The sequence below is a fragment of the Empidonax traillii genome, unplaced genomic scaffold, assembly GCF_003031625.1.
Source record: "Empidonax traillii isolate 1590-97213 ecotype Southwest subspecies unplaced genomic scaffold, ASM303162v1 scaffold474:size1423191, whole genome shotgun sequence".
Lineage (NCBI taxonomy): Eukaryota > Metazoa > Chordata > Aves > Passeriformes > Tyrannidae > Empidonax > Empidonax traillii.
This window is the reverse complement of record NW_020955667.1, coordinates 1,342,431-1,359,548: the sequence shown is the minus strand read 5'-3', so window position 1 is coordinate 1,359,548 and position 17,118 is coordinate 1,342,431. Positions and strand designations below refer to the sequence as shown.

The window sequence follows — 17,118 nt, the reverse complement described above, 5'->3', positions numbered from 1 at the left end:
TAAAAGACACAGGAGACAGCATGGTGAAATGGGGCATTGCAAATAGGTTGTCATTCACACATAAAGAGCCTGGGGAACCACTTGTGGTTGGAGGACTCACTCATAAGCCAGCCTAGGTCCAACGATGCATTCAGCTGGCAGGGAAAGCCAGGCAGAGCTAAGGAAATCTTCCCTTTCAAGAGCTCCCACTTGTTTCCTAAGCAGCTGTCCTCAGTTTAATCAGTAACTGAATAAGCGTGATGCAAACCCGGCTTAGCTGAAGCTGAATTACTGATGTCTGTGATGGCAAGACTGCCCTTCCAGCTCCACCACCTTTCTCATCTGGGTCACATAAGAAACTACCAAGTGGCCACACCTGAGCTGTTCCCAGTGAGCTGGGCTCCAGCACCCTTCCAGAGCATGCCCTGGCCTCCTTCAGGGGGAGGGACCTTCAGCCACTTCTCCTACGGCTTTTATTGACAAGCACAGGTCTCAGCTGGGACTTGCAACTGCTGGACCTCCAGGAGGCATTTCAAGAGAGCAAAGTAGGGCTACCCTGATAACGTGAGCTTCTGGCCCAAACAGAGGTTCTTGCAGTTCTGCAAATCATTCTCTCAGCAGTTTGTGACTGGCTTCCTTCCTGGAACCATCCCGTCCCATACTCCACAGGTAGAAGGAGATGCAGGACAGTCACACGGGCCAATATCAACATTGGAGAAACACAGACTTGGAGAAATAAAAACAGTTTCACCTAGCAACAAGAAGTGCCTCTCTTCTGCCCCAGGTTAAGGGCATCCAAAAAAACAGCTCAGCAAATCCTTACCCGCTTCAGGCTGGCTGATTTCTCCTCCAAAAGCCACGTTCAGGGAGAGGTGGGAGAGATGTGTTCAGGCAGAGGCTGTGTAAGCATATAAAGGCTGATCTACCATAAAAGGGTAATCTAGGAAGATCAAATAGCACTAAAAAACCAGCCACACCTGATGCAGCAGGCTTTGCAGGAAAAAAAAAACCCCTGATGTCCTTGCAGTAACTGGGCTGGCACAGCCCAGCACTAAAAGATGCTTCAAGTGTGATCTTGATTAGCTCATCTGCTCCAGGCTCTATTTGAAGGGAGCTGTGGCTAATCTTATTTTGGTTGCCTTAAAACTCAGTTATGAGGGAAAGCCTGCCATGTGAGCAGATATATTAATCGTTTTGGAGCAGCCTTGTCTCCCAGGCTGGTGTTTGATTAAAAGGGAACGCAACCAACAGGCACTTCAAAAAGCTGGTGCTATTTTTGTCTGCTTCATTTGGAGAAGTTCCTGATGCTTCAATGTGCCCAGCAAACCCTTTGGGACTGATCCTTACTATATCATTATTCACATTTTAAGGATGTGTGAGTACAGAGAAAAGGGATTCGCTTCCTCCTGAGAGGCTAAGATCAAAAGTCAAAATGTTTTCTATGAATACATTTGGCTTCTGAGGGTTTCAGCCTCGATTTGTACGAGTCTCATGGCCTTAAGAGGAGGCCTCCCTACCCTGTAGAGTTGGGAAATGGTGTTTAGGTAACTACAAAGCAGATTCAGAAAGAAGGCTACAGGCAAAAAGTCAGAAAACAATGTCTAGAGGGAATGAGGGATTTCTTTTCCTTCTAATTCATTATAATGGGGTTTTTTCATGTATTTTTTAATAATCATCTGAAAAGCCACTTTGCAGCACAACACTGTTTCGACCTTGTTTTCAGTCGGGTAATTGTGCAGTGAGTGGATAAATGCTTTCTCAGCTGAGAACAAGAGGAACCATTAAGCATCAAGCTCCTGACCTAAATTTATGTTCAGGGCAGCTGGAGAAGCAAAGGACTGATGCCTGCTCCCCCTATCACCCTGATGGACAATCTGGAGATGGCATCTTCTGCAGGGACACACAAATGGTGCTCTGCATCTATGAGGCTCTGTAAGGCTGTGCTGCTTATCCCAAGGACTTTAACCCAAGCAACCTGATCTAGTGGAAGGTGTCCCTGCCCATGGCAGGGGTGGTTGGAGTGAGATGATCTTTAAGGTTTCTCCCAACCCAAACCATTCCATGATTCTATAACAAAGCCTGGCTGCCCATCAGGTACTGCCTTAGTGATGCTTAGTGGCCAAAACTGAGTCATGCCCCCTTTTCCCAATTTTTTCATTCCCCAGGAGAATAGGGTCTCTAGAGCAAAAAGGATCCAGCCTCAAGGATTCACAGTATCTGGAAGTATAGGAATTTAAAAAAAAAATTTAAAAAAAAGAAAGCATTTCCCTCCTTCTGCACAAATGCCGTTACAAGTTTCCTTAATTCAGAGCTTTTTCCTCTGTAACATTTTCCTGGAAGACAGAAAGAACAGTAGCTGCCTGACCCCTTTACCCAAACCAGCACAATACCTCAGTATTTCTGTGCTCGTGATTTATCCCATGGGTTTCTTTTGGCTGCAGCACCCCAGATCCAAAATCTTCGCAGCCATGTCACGATGGAAGGACATGGTCTTCACTTCGCTTCTGTTCTGGTCACACAAGGACAGGGATAGGGTCATTTTGGGACTGTGGTGAGGAAGGTGCTGCTTTGAATGCTCCCCCTGTAAAAGAACAGTTGCTCCACAAAAACACAATAGCAGGAACGGCCTCATCAGCCCAGCAGGATGCTCTACTGTGGTTAATCCACATTTAAAGATGGGAATGGTTAAAGAAAGCATCCACCCTTGCAGGAAGTACCTCCCAGGGAGCTGGGGAATAGCATCACAGCCTAAACAAAAAAACACAGAAGCAAAGTGACGCATTTATACTACCTTGGTTACTTTTCTAAATGACTCGGTTTATGCCAAAGGTGGAAGAACAGCATTTTCTCAATAGGGAGAGTGGGAAAGGGTCTTCTTCCACAAAGCCCTCTTTGAAAATGAAGTTAGCTGGAAATTTTTCTGTAGGATTTCTATATCCTGTAGAACTTGTCTGGGAGGAGACTGGGGAGATGCACAAACACCTGTAGTGACCCCAGAACTGTCCCCACGGAAACTCAGAAGCCCAGGCCTTTTCCCCTCCCAAGTCACATCTGGACCATTACTCACTGGAGAACCAGTCACCACTGACAAAACCCCAATTTCTTGAGAGCCCACATGAAGACCCCTGCCTCCCCAAAAAACACCCCAAAAATGGAAAGCCCCATCTATACCCTATCAAACTCCCTTCAAATGGCAAAGGCAAACACACGTACAAAAAGAAGCTGCAAAAGTCAGAGTTGAGGTTTTGTTCTTTTTTTCTTTTTTTATTATAAAAAAACCCAGAGCTATTCGGAAGAAGTCCAAATGCAACGGAATATAACTGGCACCATCTAATATATCCAAGTGTAAAATCCCGGAACGTTTAAACCCACCCACCTCCCCCCCCACCCCGAATGACCTGGGGGTGCCAGGGCTGACTGGGAGGGACAAGTGGCCTCTCCCTTTCTCCCAGCCCCCATCATGGCTGGATGGCAGGCAGCCAGAGAGCCAGGACACAACAGTGGCATCAACGGTCTCTGTAAAACCAGTCAGTCTGAGAAACTAAGAAAATTATGAAAAAAAAAAAAATATCTAAAACTTCTTTTTTTTTTTTTTCCTTTATCAAAAGCCCTGCTTTAAGTGACATGCTAGGCCTGCTGGAAAGGTAACACACCCACAGCTCTGTCCAGAAGGCGGGGAAGTTGACCTAGGTCAACTCCTAGTTCAGGACACCTTCCTCCTGTTGAGCTACACACTTGTTAGTGCATCATAGCCACTCGAGTTAACAGTGATGCTTCTGCAGGGCAACTGGCTCCAGGAGCCGCCTCCTGCAAACTCCACTCCACGCTGAAACAAATCTCATCCAAGTCTCTTCCACTAAGCCCTCCAAAATCACCCTCAGTCCCACCTGGAAGCTCTCCGACAGCATCCGCGAGAGCTCTGCCTGCTCCAACTGGATGAGGCATTGGAACATCATCTCTTTTAAGAAAAAAACACTTTCATATATAATTTTTTTTTGCTGTTTTTATATTTAAATAGAAAAATACTACTTCACTCTGTGTTATGAGCCAGAGATCGGTTGACTTCCAGTGACAGAACCAGGAGTTCTCCTCAACGCTCCTATGCTGAGCTCAATGCCAGAAGATTCCCAGAAACCTGAAAGTGGCCAGAGAGTGATGATCTCTTCATCATCTCCTCATACAAGCAGGAGCACGTGGGGCCCCATCACAGCTCCCATCTTCCCTTCTCTGCAGAAGGGCACCAGCCTTAGAGAACCATTAGTCTGCAGAGAGCCAGCAGCAAGGCTGACACCCTACATCTGGACTCTCGGGGAAAGTCAGTTGTAGTTTTAAGCTCTCCACTCTCCTACTGGCTTTCTGTGTGTGCAGTCTGTCCCTGGAAGCCACTGGATCCCACCAGATGTACACATGAATTAGACAAAAAAAATAAAACAGTGGTTAAAAGTTCTCTAACATCCTCTCCTCCTCCCGTCTTCCGAGGAGTCAACGACAAACAGACATCGATAAAACTAAATCTGCCTTCCTCCCCCAGCTCAGTACAACAAGAGTTACTGAAACACAAAACATGTTATCTTGTACCCTTGGGATTACATCTAGAAGGGAAGTTTAGGGGTGTGGGAAGAGCAGGGGGAAGGTGGTGTCTGTGGGTGCAGTCTGCTTAGTTCTTGTACTCAAAAGGCTCATCCCCAGTTTCATTGAGGAGACACGTGCGGACGAGGGCCTCTGTCACAGCGTAAGGATCACAGTTGGCCGAGGGCCGGCGGTCCTCAAAGTAGCCCTTTTTCTCGTGGCCCACGTTCCTGGGGATGCGGATGCTGGCACCGCGGTTGGCCACGCCGGCGGAGAACTCGTTGATGTTGGATGTCTCGTGGAAACCTGTCAGGCGCCTGGCATTGTCCAGCCCCCCCTTGGGGTCATAGGCACGGATGTGGTACTGGTGGCGCTTGCTCAGCTTCTCGATGGCCTCTTCAATGTGCCTGTGGAGGGAGGGATGGAGAAGGGAAGGCACAGTGAGTGTCTGAGGGACAGGATGAGCCAAGCCACTCTGGGCTGTTGTGGCAAAGCCACACGAGATTCACTGCTGTCCCCAAGCCACTTTATGATGATGCCTCATGCCCCACAACCCCCTTTTTGCTGATCAGTCCAACACGGGGCTTCTCTCCACTCCTATTGCTGATGCAGGATGCTTCTTGGGAAAGGATCCTCATGGCCAAATCCCACAGAATCCCTTGGGAGTGCTGCCTGTGAGACACCACCGGTTCAACCCACAGCCAAACCTCCCAGGCACACTGCCACTGGGAAACCTGCTCTCAGAGGGGAGACTTCTCAATACTGAAGTTTCTGTTTGTGAAGCTCACACAGGCACGAGTTGGCTCATTATCTCTGGGCATCACCAAAACTAAGGCAAGAAAACAGGGCTGCCAGGAGGAATCCCTCCACCAAACTCCACTGCAACCCAGTGCCACTGGGCCCCTGACTGCACTCAGCACACCAGTCCCGTACAAGAACTCAGGGTTTACATTTCCAAGATCTTTAGGAAGACATGGCATCTGTTTCCACAGCCTTGCCTAGGCAGAAGCAAATGGTCTTTCTCTTTCATCATAGTTATTAAAAAAAAAAATTAGAAGCTAATAATTAGAAAAAGGCTTATGCTGAGTTTCTTTGTTTCCAGCATTGGCAGATGAAGCACCAGACAGGCTTTTAGGAACAGTTCCATCCTGGCCACTTGTGCTTGTCAGCATCGATGGGGCTGTACTGCTGGCTGAGCTGCCCACCCAGCATCAAGATGAGAGCGTATATATTTATATATATTTATAAATATATATATTAAAAAACACCCAAAACACAAAAACCAACCAAGCAAAAAAAAAAAAAACACATCTGGAAGAAAGGCTCAAGCGTAACACCAAACACCAGAGCAACATCTCCTGTGTCAGCAAAAGTTGAAAATCTTGCTGCCCAGCACACAGATGCCGCTAGCCCATCTCAGAACACTTACTTGAGACCTCCGTCTTCCCTCATGCTCTTGGTGCTGAAGTTGGTGTGACAGCCAGCACCGTTCCAGTTCCCAGGGATGGGTTTGGGATCGAAGGACACGACAACACCGAAGTCTTCACACACCCGGTGCAGGATGAAGCGTGCGATCCAGAGGTGATCCCCCATCTCAATCCCTTCGCATGGTCCCACCTGGAACTCCCACTGCGAGGAGGAGGAGGAGTCACAGGCTCAGTGGTGTGGAGATTACATCACGACAACGCACCTCCCACTCCCTGATCCGTGACACAACTACACAGCTCAGTGCAGGCGGCCAGAGTTCCCGCTGCCTGGAATTTTTCCGTACTACTGTCTCGCTCCGTGAGTCATCCGAAACAATTTACCTGGGCCGGCATCACTTCTGCGTTGGTCCCTCCAATTTTCACGCCGGCATAAAGGCACGCTCGGTAGTGGGCCTCCACAATGTCTCTGCCATAGGCTTTGTCCGCCCCTACACCGCAGTAGTATGGACCTGCAACAGCACGGGTGAACATCAGCTTCCACAAGGAAGTCGCTTAAACTCGGTGAAGACCGAGAACGCAGAGCGAAGAACTCTCCAAAGGCTTGGGGTGTGTGGAAAAGCCCCATAATCTGTTTTTCATGGAAGAACTAGCAGAGTAGAACACTGACGGAGAGCAAGTCCCCCACGGGTTTAAGTGCCCTGCAGACTAACGAACCAAGCAGCAAATTTGGATGTGGCCAATCCCCACCTCAGCCTTTCTGTAAAGATTCTGTAACGAATGGTTAATTTTTGCCAATATGCCACTCGCTATTGTCCACCACCGGTTCTAGAAACACCTCCAATCTTTCAGCTGAAGCTGTGTCACACAGATTACAGTTCAAACGCTCCTGATCTGGTCCAGCGCAGACTCCCAAAAGGTTACCTTGGGGTCCAGGGAAGCCGTTGGAAGGCCAGCCAAATGGATGTCCATCTGTCCCAAGGAGGGTGTACTCTTGCTCCATGCCAAACCAGGGGTGCTGGTTGGACACCATGTCCATAATCTTCCTGCAGGTGTGTCGGAGATTTGAATCTAGAATGGAAAAGTGACACAAGGCTTAGTAGCACCTCCACCTCCATTCCCCATTTTCACTTCATTTACAGTTTGAGTCCCAACAGAAGTAGTGAAGAATCCCAGGCCAAGCCCTTTCTCCACTGCCAGCACTTTGTTTGCCCTTTACTATCAGGGTACGGATTATTTTTGTCCCATGGGTGATGATAAGGGCACGGACAGCATTTGGACAGGTCTTCCTTTCCCCTCCCCAGAAATACCACCTCCACCAGGAGAAGGGAGAACATCCATTCACCTGCAGATTGGCGATTGTATTTGAAGACCTCACAGAGAACTAGTTTGTTGGGATCCTTGCGGAACGGGTCCCGAAACATGGCAGCAGGTCGCAGGTACATGTCGCTGTTGGAGCCTTCAGACTGGTAGGTACTGGAGCCATCGAAATTCCACTCAGGCAGATCTGGAGTGGAGAGAGGAACAAGCCACACTGACCCAGGGTCCCTGGACACCAGAGGATGAGCTCCCTGCCGCCTTCCAGAAAGACAAAGGTGAAGATGGTTATAGAGAACAGGCCTACAATGGGTTTAATCCCAGCTCAGCTGATTCTGTTCCAAATGGAGGAAGCAAAAAAACCCCAAAATAAGCAAAAACAGAGGAGTACAACTCCTCAGCCACTCTGGGAAATAACAAGTTGCTGGGCTGCTGGCCAAGCCTGAGTGAACTGAGCAGCACTGAGGACATTTCCCATGTCACAACAACCACAGGGATGAGCAGAGCACCCAGTCTCCCCAGCTGGACAAGCTGGGGGAGGGCAGAGGACAAGACATCTTCAAGCCATGGGAATGAGGAAGCCATGGAATACTCTTCCCCATGGTACATGACCTGAAGATGGGAAAGCAAATCACATATAGCTGGAATCTCATAGGGGGCCAGCGTGGCCCCTCGCCCACCCCTCTGGGCTGTGCACTGCCCTCCAGGTCAAAGCACGGGAGGAGCAGCAGTGAACTCCACCTAGGCAATGTTATCTCCTCCATATCCCAGGGAAAAGCAGGAGGATGGGAAGCACAATGATTTCAAAGGAGCTGTGCCAACCACTCCCTTAGAGGGAAAAGGGGAAAGGAGAGGGGAAAAAAAAAAATAGAAAAAGAAAAAAGATAATTCTTCTCAGTCACACACAGTATTTTCATTTCATAACTGTCTCCAGCCAGCACCATGGCAACCTGGGGAAAATCCTAATGCTATTATTGTGTAAGCTGGGACTGTTTGTTCTGAGGGACACAAGCTCTTAATTACACCGGATAGCTCCATTCTTTCCCCTCCACTTTCTTCTGCCAAACTACTTCCGGCCAAAACGAGTACTCGGGAGTCAATGGGCCACCGAGCCCCTGCCAACAGCCCCCAGTCCTTGCCAACAGCCCCATCCACAGCACCAAGGACGGGCTCCCAGCCCCCAGGCATCCAACTGGAACTCCACATCTGGAGAGATGGGAACATTCCCCTAGGGTATCTGGGCAAAGAGGTAATCAGAAGGGGGTGGAGGAGGAATGTCTTCCCTAAAAACTATCCTTCTGCCACAGAAAGAGAGAAATGGCATCCTTTCTCCAGCTGGTGAGGGGCTGCGAGTCCTGCACCTGCCCTCTCACCTTCAAGGCTCTTGGGCTCGTGGTCCAGTGTGCGGGTTTTGCAGCGGAGGTGCTCCCCTGTCCCATCGATCCAGATGTACATGGCTTGGACCTTCTCCCCCTGCGGCAGCTTCATGTACATGTGTTTGATGGCTTTGCTCAGGTGGGAGCTCGCCGAGGTGGCCATGGCTGCAGTCCTGACGAGGGGGTTCCTGCAGGGAGGAATCAAAAACAACCCCAAATGTGAGCCCTTCCTGCGCTCCCGCATTTTTCACACACTCCCCTCTGCCAACCCTGCCAGGGAGGAGCACGAGACAGCTCGGCCGCAGGGCCGGCTGCCATCTCCAGCGGTTGCATATCATTCCTCAGGGAGAACACACAGCAGCTCAGGCAGATGCCGGCAGCCATGGAAGCCCTGCTCCAGGAGCAGCAATCCCTTCAAAGGGTCCCATTAATACCCAAGCTCCTGCCAATAAACTAGATCTCATCCACTGTGCAACAGACTTCCAAAGCGCTCCTCAGCCCTCAGTGAACTTTTCACCACCACACTCATCACTGCTCCTGAGCAAGGCTAATACGAGGAAAGCTTAGCTGGGCCTTTCTTACTAAACCTACTTCATTGAGGAGCATCCCCACAGCTCAGCACATCCTGGAGCTTGCCTGCCAGCCAGCCCACTCGTGTCAGACCCACAGCAATCGGGCTCCACGCGTGTTTTCAGGAACTTAGAAATGCCGAGTTTGGAAATGTGGAGTGACTTAGGAAGTCGCTCCAACATCCTGCTCCCCTGCAGGGGGGCTCGGGCTGAGCCCTCCCCAGCCGCCCCATTCCCCTGCCAGAAGCATCACCCACGCGCGCATCCCCTGGCAAGGAGCGATGTCCCTACGTTTCTTCAGCGAGCAGCTGAAGAGCCCCGTGGAGGGGGGGGGGGTTGAAAAAAAACCAAAACAACCCAAAAAACTGCAAAGCGAATTGTTTCAACAGAAAACTCGAGCTGCCACTTCCTCCATCACCACCACCACCACCCCCCCCCCCTCCTTCCCCCAGAGGAGGCATTTTCCCCTGGAGCGTCTGGCTGCTGGAGAGTCCCGAGGCTGCCCCCACCCGTGCCCTCGATTCCCCGGGGGCCTGCGGCGGGGGGCGGCCAGGGGTACCCCCTCCCTCCGTTCCTCCCGCGGGCCGGTACCTGGGCTCGGCGGCGGCTGCGGGCGGGCGGGCGGGCGCAAAGCTCCCACGCTCGACTCCCGGGGCCGCGCCCGCCGCCCCTTTATGGCGGAGCAGCGCCGGCCCCGCCGCACGGATTGGGCAGCAGGGCGGGACGGGGGGGACACGGGAGGGGGGACCGGGACACCACCCCGCCTCCCTCCTCCTCCTCCGGCCGCACCGCGGCCCGGCCTCCCCGGGGGAAGACGGGGGGAGCACCCCCGCTTCGCCCCGCACCCCGTGGAGGCGGTGGGTGGGTGCGCAAAGCACAGGGAAGAGGGGGCAGTAAGCAGAGGGGGACGGGGGGGGGCGGGGGGGTGGTTTTAAATCTTTTTAGCAGCCCAGGAAAACAACCCCAGGTCCCTGGGCAGGCGGGAGCGGAGCCAGGGCTTTCCGCAGGGTTTACATTAGCGGCTGCCTTGGCATAACTCGCAGGGGTGGAAACCGGCTGCCCTGGGTAAACGGGGGAAGAGAGGGAGGGACCGGAGCCCCACCAAGCCCGGGGCACAGGCTCTGGCTCGGTGACCACGTCTGGGAGAGGGAGAACGGCCTCAATGCCCCGCTTTTCCGCCTTGGAGCAGATAACAGCCCCCAGCACCTCGATTTGCAGACCCTCACTCCAAAGCACAGGGATCGGTTACTGTCACTCGAGGGAGGAGAAATCCCTCAGCCCTATCACGGGAGCACCCACTTAGAACCCAGCAAACTGAGGGCACTGCCCAGTATTTTTCCACCCCGACAGCTCCCCTGTTGTCCCATCTCCTGTCCAGCCCTCTCCACCTCCCTGCCCGGATCCAAGGGGCAGGAGAGCAACGCCAACACGAGCAGACGGGAGCTGCCACCCGTGTGCACACCCTGCACGCACACGCAGGTCCCACGCCAAGCACACGCCATCCACACGCCTGCCTCGGGGCGACAGGCTCCTGGGCTGCCCCTCAGGGCAGCCTCAGGGACACGGCACCAAAATTGCTATTCCTCGAGAAGCTGGAGCTTCCTGACCATCAAAAGCCGCCCTACCGCAGCCGCAACCACAGTACATCCAGAATCCAGAGGGAAAATGGCCAGGGAGAGCCGGATCCCCAGGGGGGGAGGAGAAGGTAGAAGTGCTGGCTAAACTGAAGCCTTGATTTGTTACCCATCTCGAGAGCCAGATCCCCTCCCTGCCTCCAGGGACAACCCGGCTCATTCCTCACCACCACCTCGCAGCAGCCATCCGCGTGTGGTAATCCCCCGAGGCTGTCCAGAGCCGAGGTGAGATTAGGGTGCTTTTCTCCTCCTGGAATTGCTTGGGCAAGACAGAGCTATCAACCATTGCAATAGCACCCCTCAGCACCCAGAAACTGCCTCCTCCCAGCACCTCAGTTCCTGCACCCTGTGCACAGAGAAACTGTTGTAATACATAAACAAATGCAGTGTTTTACCCACAGAAATGAGCTCAGGATCTGACGTTCTGCCCGAGTTTAGCTGTAGTCACCCAAATGTAACAGCTCAGCTGAAGCAAAAGGAAGTAGATAGGAGCTGCTGCCGAGGCCCAAAATAGCTCCCATAATGGGGAGCTGTCAGGCCACGGGAAACCTAAAGCAGCGTCCAGCCCTCTTCCCTAGGCTTGCAGCGTGTTTCTTTAATCGGGACACTGAGAGCTCTGACAGTTCTCACAGTCCGCAAATTCTTGGAAATAATGTTTGCTCGCTAATTTCCCTGTGACTTTGTTCGCCAGGTGTTGGCCTTGCAACCAGAGCCAGGTGTTTACAGGTGGAAATTCCCTCAGAGTGGGGTGACCCCCTGCCGTCCAAACCTCGGGGGTGGGCAGCTCCAAACAACTCCGAAGACAAGCGGGGAGCAAAGGCAGCTCGCAAAGTAAACATCTCCTCTCCATCCCATAAATCCATGCCGAGCGGCAAACCCCGGCGCGGGAGAGACCCCCAGGGTGGGCACGGGTGCGGTGGCTGGGGTGGGAGAATCCAGCTCCCGTCCCCGGCGGGTTTGGGTGGCTGGCTCATGCCCAAGCCCCTGCCCAAGCCCTGCACAACATGTTTACAAGCCGACGGAGAAGGGGCAGCCGCGGGCTCAGCGCCCTCTCCTGGGAAGCCGACGGGGCGGGGAGGGAGGGGGGAGCGTTCCCGGGCCGCCTCGCAGGGCTCACCCAGCTTGTTTACCGCCAGCCTTCCTTCCCCTCCTCCCCTTCCAGCCTGTGGGTTTGTTTTTTTTTTTGGGAAAGGCGGCTTAGGCTGTGCTTTCGCCCAGCTGCGTGCTCCAGTGACCCTCATTGCCGCTGAAAAAACCTCCTCGGGGAGCTGGGGAAGGCACGATGCCAACAGGTGACACGTCCCACGAGTGGATTTAAATCCGCCTTCAAAGGGCCCCGCTCCACAGGCATAGCCAGAGACAATGCCCTGCTCCAGGGGCGAGTTCCGACTGGCACATGTTTTTCTTTCTTCCTCCTATTAATTCACGGGAACACCTTTATTCTCCTGCCCCGGCACTTCCCGCTGGCGTGGTTTTATATCCTGAGAGAAGTGCCAAGGTTGGAAAGCGGCTGCTGAGCTGCTGGGAGGGCCAGGCAGGCTGGACTTTGCAGCTTCCTGCCTCCAAGGCAGCTGTGCAAACCCTCAGGGACAGGACATAGCCAGGACCTTGTGCTCTATGGGAGAGGTTTGGGGACCAGGATGAGTTTCTTACAGGTAGCATGAGAGACACCTGCTGTTTTCCTACTCCAGCTAGCAGGGAAGGATCATTTCTTCCCTCTCCACTGTGCATTGCTGGGGCTGCTGTGATCCATCCCTTATCCATGTATCCCACTCTATCCCTAGCCTCATGTCCTCTCCAGCTGCCCTGAACAATTTGCTCTCAGCAAGGAGGCCTGGTTGCAGGGACCTCCTGAAAATGCAGCCTCATAAATTTGGGAATGCCTTAAAACGCAGAAATGTCATACCATAGGAAGGAAAAAACAGGGGGGGGGATGATAATTCGAGGGTTAAAAAGGTAGGACATGAAATGTCCTGTGGCTCAGGCCCTGGGGCAGGTGGCTGATGGGTTTGTTCCTGGAGAGCTGGCACTCTTTCCCAGCAGCTTGGGGCCATCTCCATGGGTGGCCCCTCACCACAGGTCCTGGGATCTCAACCCCAACAGGTTGTAGACCCAGATTTCTAAGCCCAGGTACCCCCTTGTCTTTCTCCAGCACTAAAAATTTTTTTATATATAGAAAGAAATTATTTTTTTTTCTTTAAACAGAGATGTCATATAGGGACAGGAATTGTGATGTGACAGCCCCTTTTGTTGTGATGGTTAGATCCCAGCAGGAGGCCTGATGCACCCAAAGTGCCACAGCCTCCAGCAATGGCACACCTACAGGGATAAACAGAATAGTTTGGATTGGAAGGGACCTAAAGGTAATCTAGTCCATCCCCCTGCAATGAGCAGGGACATTTTTAGTACCTCTCCTCTCCTGGTGCCCAACTGCTGAGACATTCCCAAATTCAGCTACACCACTTCCAGACCCATCCAGGGAGGTATTTTGGGCTGTGAGGCCCTGCATAAAGAACTGAAATGCACCCAAGTGAGACCAGAAGTTGGCTGGGTGTCCTGATGCTGCACCTCCGTCTCTGATGCCCACCACTGGGCACAGCTGCCTCTGCTTAAACCCACGACAATCTGCCCACCACCATCCCTGGGTCCTGCGTTCTGGAGGGGCTCACAGCTGGGGGAGTCGGAGATGTCAGCCCCTTTAACCCACAACTAGCAACGCAAGGGCTGGAAAAACAAACCTAACACCTGAGCAAGGCGTCTGATGCAGAAGTTATCAGCTCAGAGTGGCACAGCAGTCACTGACTGAGGACAGGGAGCTCGCCGGGGGAATGAGTGCACTGGGGGGACTGACCTTGTGCAAGCAGCAGTGGCCGACCGGTCTCCTCCGGAGCGCTGGAGGAGGCTGACGAAACCCCCCAAGGCAGGGGGGCCATAGCTGCTGGCCCTGTACATGAGCAAACATTGCACACTCCGCAGCAGGCCCATGCTCCCTTTGAAGATGCTACCAGGGTCAAGGGTAGCCACGGGCTGGTGACCAGAGGGATTTCAGTGGCAGAGCAGATCACCTGGGCTGCACAGAGGGGCAGTTTAGGAAAGAAGATTAATAAAACGTGCAGAGGCACATGCCAAGTCAAAAAAAAAATAAAAAAAACAAACTCCCTCCCCCATGCAGCTTGCCTGCGCCATGTGCCTGTGACACGTGTAGGGTCCTGGGGACAGAGCACCTGGGAAAGCCTTGTTCAACCCCCCCAGGTGCTCATACCTCCCTTTGCACACCTTTCTCCGCCACCTGGGTACCAGTCCCCGTGCCCACTACCCACCTTGCCACCCCTCACAGGGAACCAGGGGCATTGCTTCATTCCCCAGCAGCCCCCTTCCTCGAGGAGGGGGCATTGCTGCTGCCTGCTCCAGGACAATCCCGGCGGGCGGCAATCCCGGTGGGCAGCACCTACCTGCCACCAGCTCTGCTCCTCAGACCTTGTGCAGGGGCTGAGCGTCTTCTGCGAGCACGTGCTCACCCTCAACAGCGACCAGGGGAAGCTGGAAGATGAGAACGTCAGGGGCAGGCGGGATTTGAGACCTAGAAATTGCTTGGCTCAGTTTGTTCTGTACAAGGGTGGAGAATATCCCAGGGAGCGCTCAGCACATGCCTTTCCCCGCAGTTGGAAATTGGTCACAGTGTGCATAGGCAGAGTTGTTTTTGTTGTGGTTTTTTTTTCCCCCCCTTTTTTTTTTTTTCATTAGCACTGTTCACACTGTTAAATGCACTCCCAGCTAGGTTGGGGCAGTGTTAGCTGTGGCTGGCAGATTAATTTCAGCCTAATACACCTTGCAGCTCCATAAGTGAGAGTACAGAAATCCTCAAAGCGCTACCTAAGTGGATTAAATGGTGAATCCAGGCCTGACATTGTAAATTATAAAAGGTAACAACAACGTGCCGTTGTCCGTGTCCCTCCCTTGTGGCCGAATTAGGTCCCCGTCCTGCCACAACACATGCTTAACCTGGGCTGGTGAAGTCAGCAGCCCCAGATGCTTGTGTAAGGTTACACCAGTGATTTTGCTTCAGCTGGAGAAGAGGCAAGTGAAGGCAGAGCCTGCTGCATGGGCTGCCAGCTATAAGGGACAGAGCCCAGCCTCTACAGTCAGTCCCAAGCAAGGAAACCAGAAACAAACGGCAACAGGCTCAAAAACACTTGTAATTAATGTAAGGAAATACCAGTGATGTCCTTGCTGAGCAAACAGGCTTTATGCACCCAGGAGACCAAGCATGAAAATCACATATATATATAAAAAAAATCATAATATGATCAAGAAAGCAATTAATATTTAAAGCTGAACTGGCAGACCTCAGGCAACTCCAGTTTTAAGGTGCTATGGGCTTAAAAAGATCACGTCCATTGCTGGCAGTCTTTGAGGTGTCCTAAACTATTTATATGAGAACAGGATGGGGCTGTACAGTGGGGAAAAAAAAAATCCCAAATCTCCCCCCGAAATCTCACTCTGGGGATATAACACTTATGCTAGAGGAAGAGCAGGTTGTGTACTCAGGCTGGAGTTTCCCAGATTACCAGGGCTCTAGACCATCAACTAAGACCTGAAGCAATGCTGAGGTGTTCAGGGTTGGGTACTGACCACAGCTGGCAGGGAAACAGCCACCACCCTCCCTGTGGCACCAAAAGGGACAGGCTGGGCTGCTGGGGGAGGCTGTGACCGGCCAGTGACCGCTGGTGGTGGTACTGACCCTGCGGTTGGGCAGCCTTGGACTTTGCCACTACAGGAAGCTGTGCCAGCTGATGTTGGGTAAGGATAAAAAACCCATCCCCATCCCCTCTGCTGCCCCAGGAACGTGAGCCTCTGCCACTAGCAGCCTCAGGTCTGCCAAGGGTGGGCTTACCACACCAGGGCAGAGGACATGGATAATTCGGATTTGGACAGAGCTCCTGACATCTTTGGTGTTGCAACCCTGCCCTTATCTTTGGATGGAGTCCGGCCACTCTGTGTTCCTCTCCAAGCCCCCTTTCTAAATATGGGCTTTGTTCATGTGTCCACCTATTTTTTTAAGCCTCTTTTTTTTTTTTTCCTAAATAGCCACACAGCTCATGTGAGCTCCTTTTGCGAGGAGATGAACAGGGCAGATGTGCCCCTGCACGCACTGAGCAGTGAATCCCAGGAAGCTGCAGCCAGGCTGGACAGAGCCCCATCCTGCCAGACCTCTTGGAAATGCCTTGCACCCTCCCAACAGTAACCATATTGGCCTTGGTCCTTTCCTGGCAGAAGCCATCACACAGTCCCACTGAGGTTAGTCCAGAGCCAGATGAGCTCAAGGAGCTACACCAGCCTCTGAGGATCTTCAGTGGGCAACTGGTCAGTTGCCAAGTGGAAAATATATATATATATATATGTACACCCAGTACCAGCCCCACAATTAATTTGGAGTTGTCCCTGTACTAACTGCCACTGTGGAGTCACAAGCCCGATGCTGAGATGCAGAGCCCCGTTGCTGCTGGGAACAGCTTCACATTCCTGATTTGACAGCGCCACCTCGTGAGGTGGCCCTGCTCCTGGGGACACTGTCGGACACTGTCCTGTCCCAGCGCTGCCTGTGCCCACCGCAGGCACCCTCCTCTGCACAGAGGCGACTCCAGGGATGCTGCACGCCCTTACGTGCACGGAGGTGATAGTAACAGGGTCTGCAGCCACAGCGACAGAAGGGGACATGATGCTCAACGTGACACAACTGCATTTTGTCAGTGGCCAAAGGGAGAAAGCTCAGGGCGTCCTAGAGATGTAAGGTTGGCAGAATCTATCCCACAGTGCAGATGAGGCCACAAAAACTCTGCTCCACACACTCCACAGGAACAGAACCCTTCCCACTCCCACTGATAGTGCAGAGCTACAGACCAGCAGACTCACTCTTCTGCCACAGGGCACATCAGAGATGCCAGGCACGACAGTGCCCAAAACCTGGAGGGCAGTAGCAGCCCTGCCAGGGTCTGATACCATGACATTACAGACAGCAGGATCAAATACACACCTGGGGAGCAGATTCCTCCTCCTCCTGCCAGGGAAACTGGTCACTGCTGCTCTAAGAGGGGTTCCTTTTTTCTTTCTTTCTCCTCTTCCCACTGGAGGGTCTCCAACGTTGGGCCTCAGTCCCAGACCTGATGAAGTAAGACAATTAATAAGAAATCTGGGGTTGGTCTGTCCAGGACGGGCACAGTGGAGTCCCCTATGAAATTTCATCATGACC

General features: G+C 52.6%; 1 protein-coding gene across 3 annotated transcripts; it reads right to left on the bottom strand.

Annotated features, from left to right (window-relative positions):
• Positions 1-3,219: 3,219 nt before the first annotated feature.
• On the bottom strand, positions 3,220-17,023 carry GLUL (glutamate-ammonia ligase). 3 transcript variants are annotated; one of them, XM_027895849.1, is made up of 9 exons: positions 16,903-17,023; positions 14,321-14,408; positions 13,720-13,938; positions 8,663-8,853; positions 7,318-7,479; positions 6,897-7,043; positions 6,357-6,484; positions 5,978-6,177; positions 3,220-4,955 (listed from the first exon to the last, which is right to left on the bottom strand). In XM_027895849.1, the coding sequence occupies exons 3-9, from the start codon at positions 13,851-13,853 to the stop codon at positions 4,637-4,639; spliced, it is 1,281 nt and encodes a 426-aa protein (XP_027751650.1). In that variant the 5' UTR covers positions 13,854-13,938; positions 14,321-14,408; positions 16,903-17,023; the 3' UTR covers positions 3,220-4,636. The 3 variants fall into 3 exon arrangements, with proteins under 3 accessions (XP_027751650.1, XP_027751653.1, XP_027751651.1); XM_027895852.1 differs by lacking the exons at positions 13,720-13,938; positions 14,321-14,408; positions 16,903-17,023 and adding an exon at positions 11,268-11,349; XM_027895850.1 differs by lacking the exons at positions 13,720-13,938; positions 14,321-14,408; positions 16,903-17,023 and adding an exon at positions 9,826-9,877.
• Between the last annotated feature and the right edge of the window lie 95 nt (positions 17,024-17,118).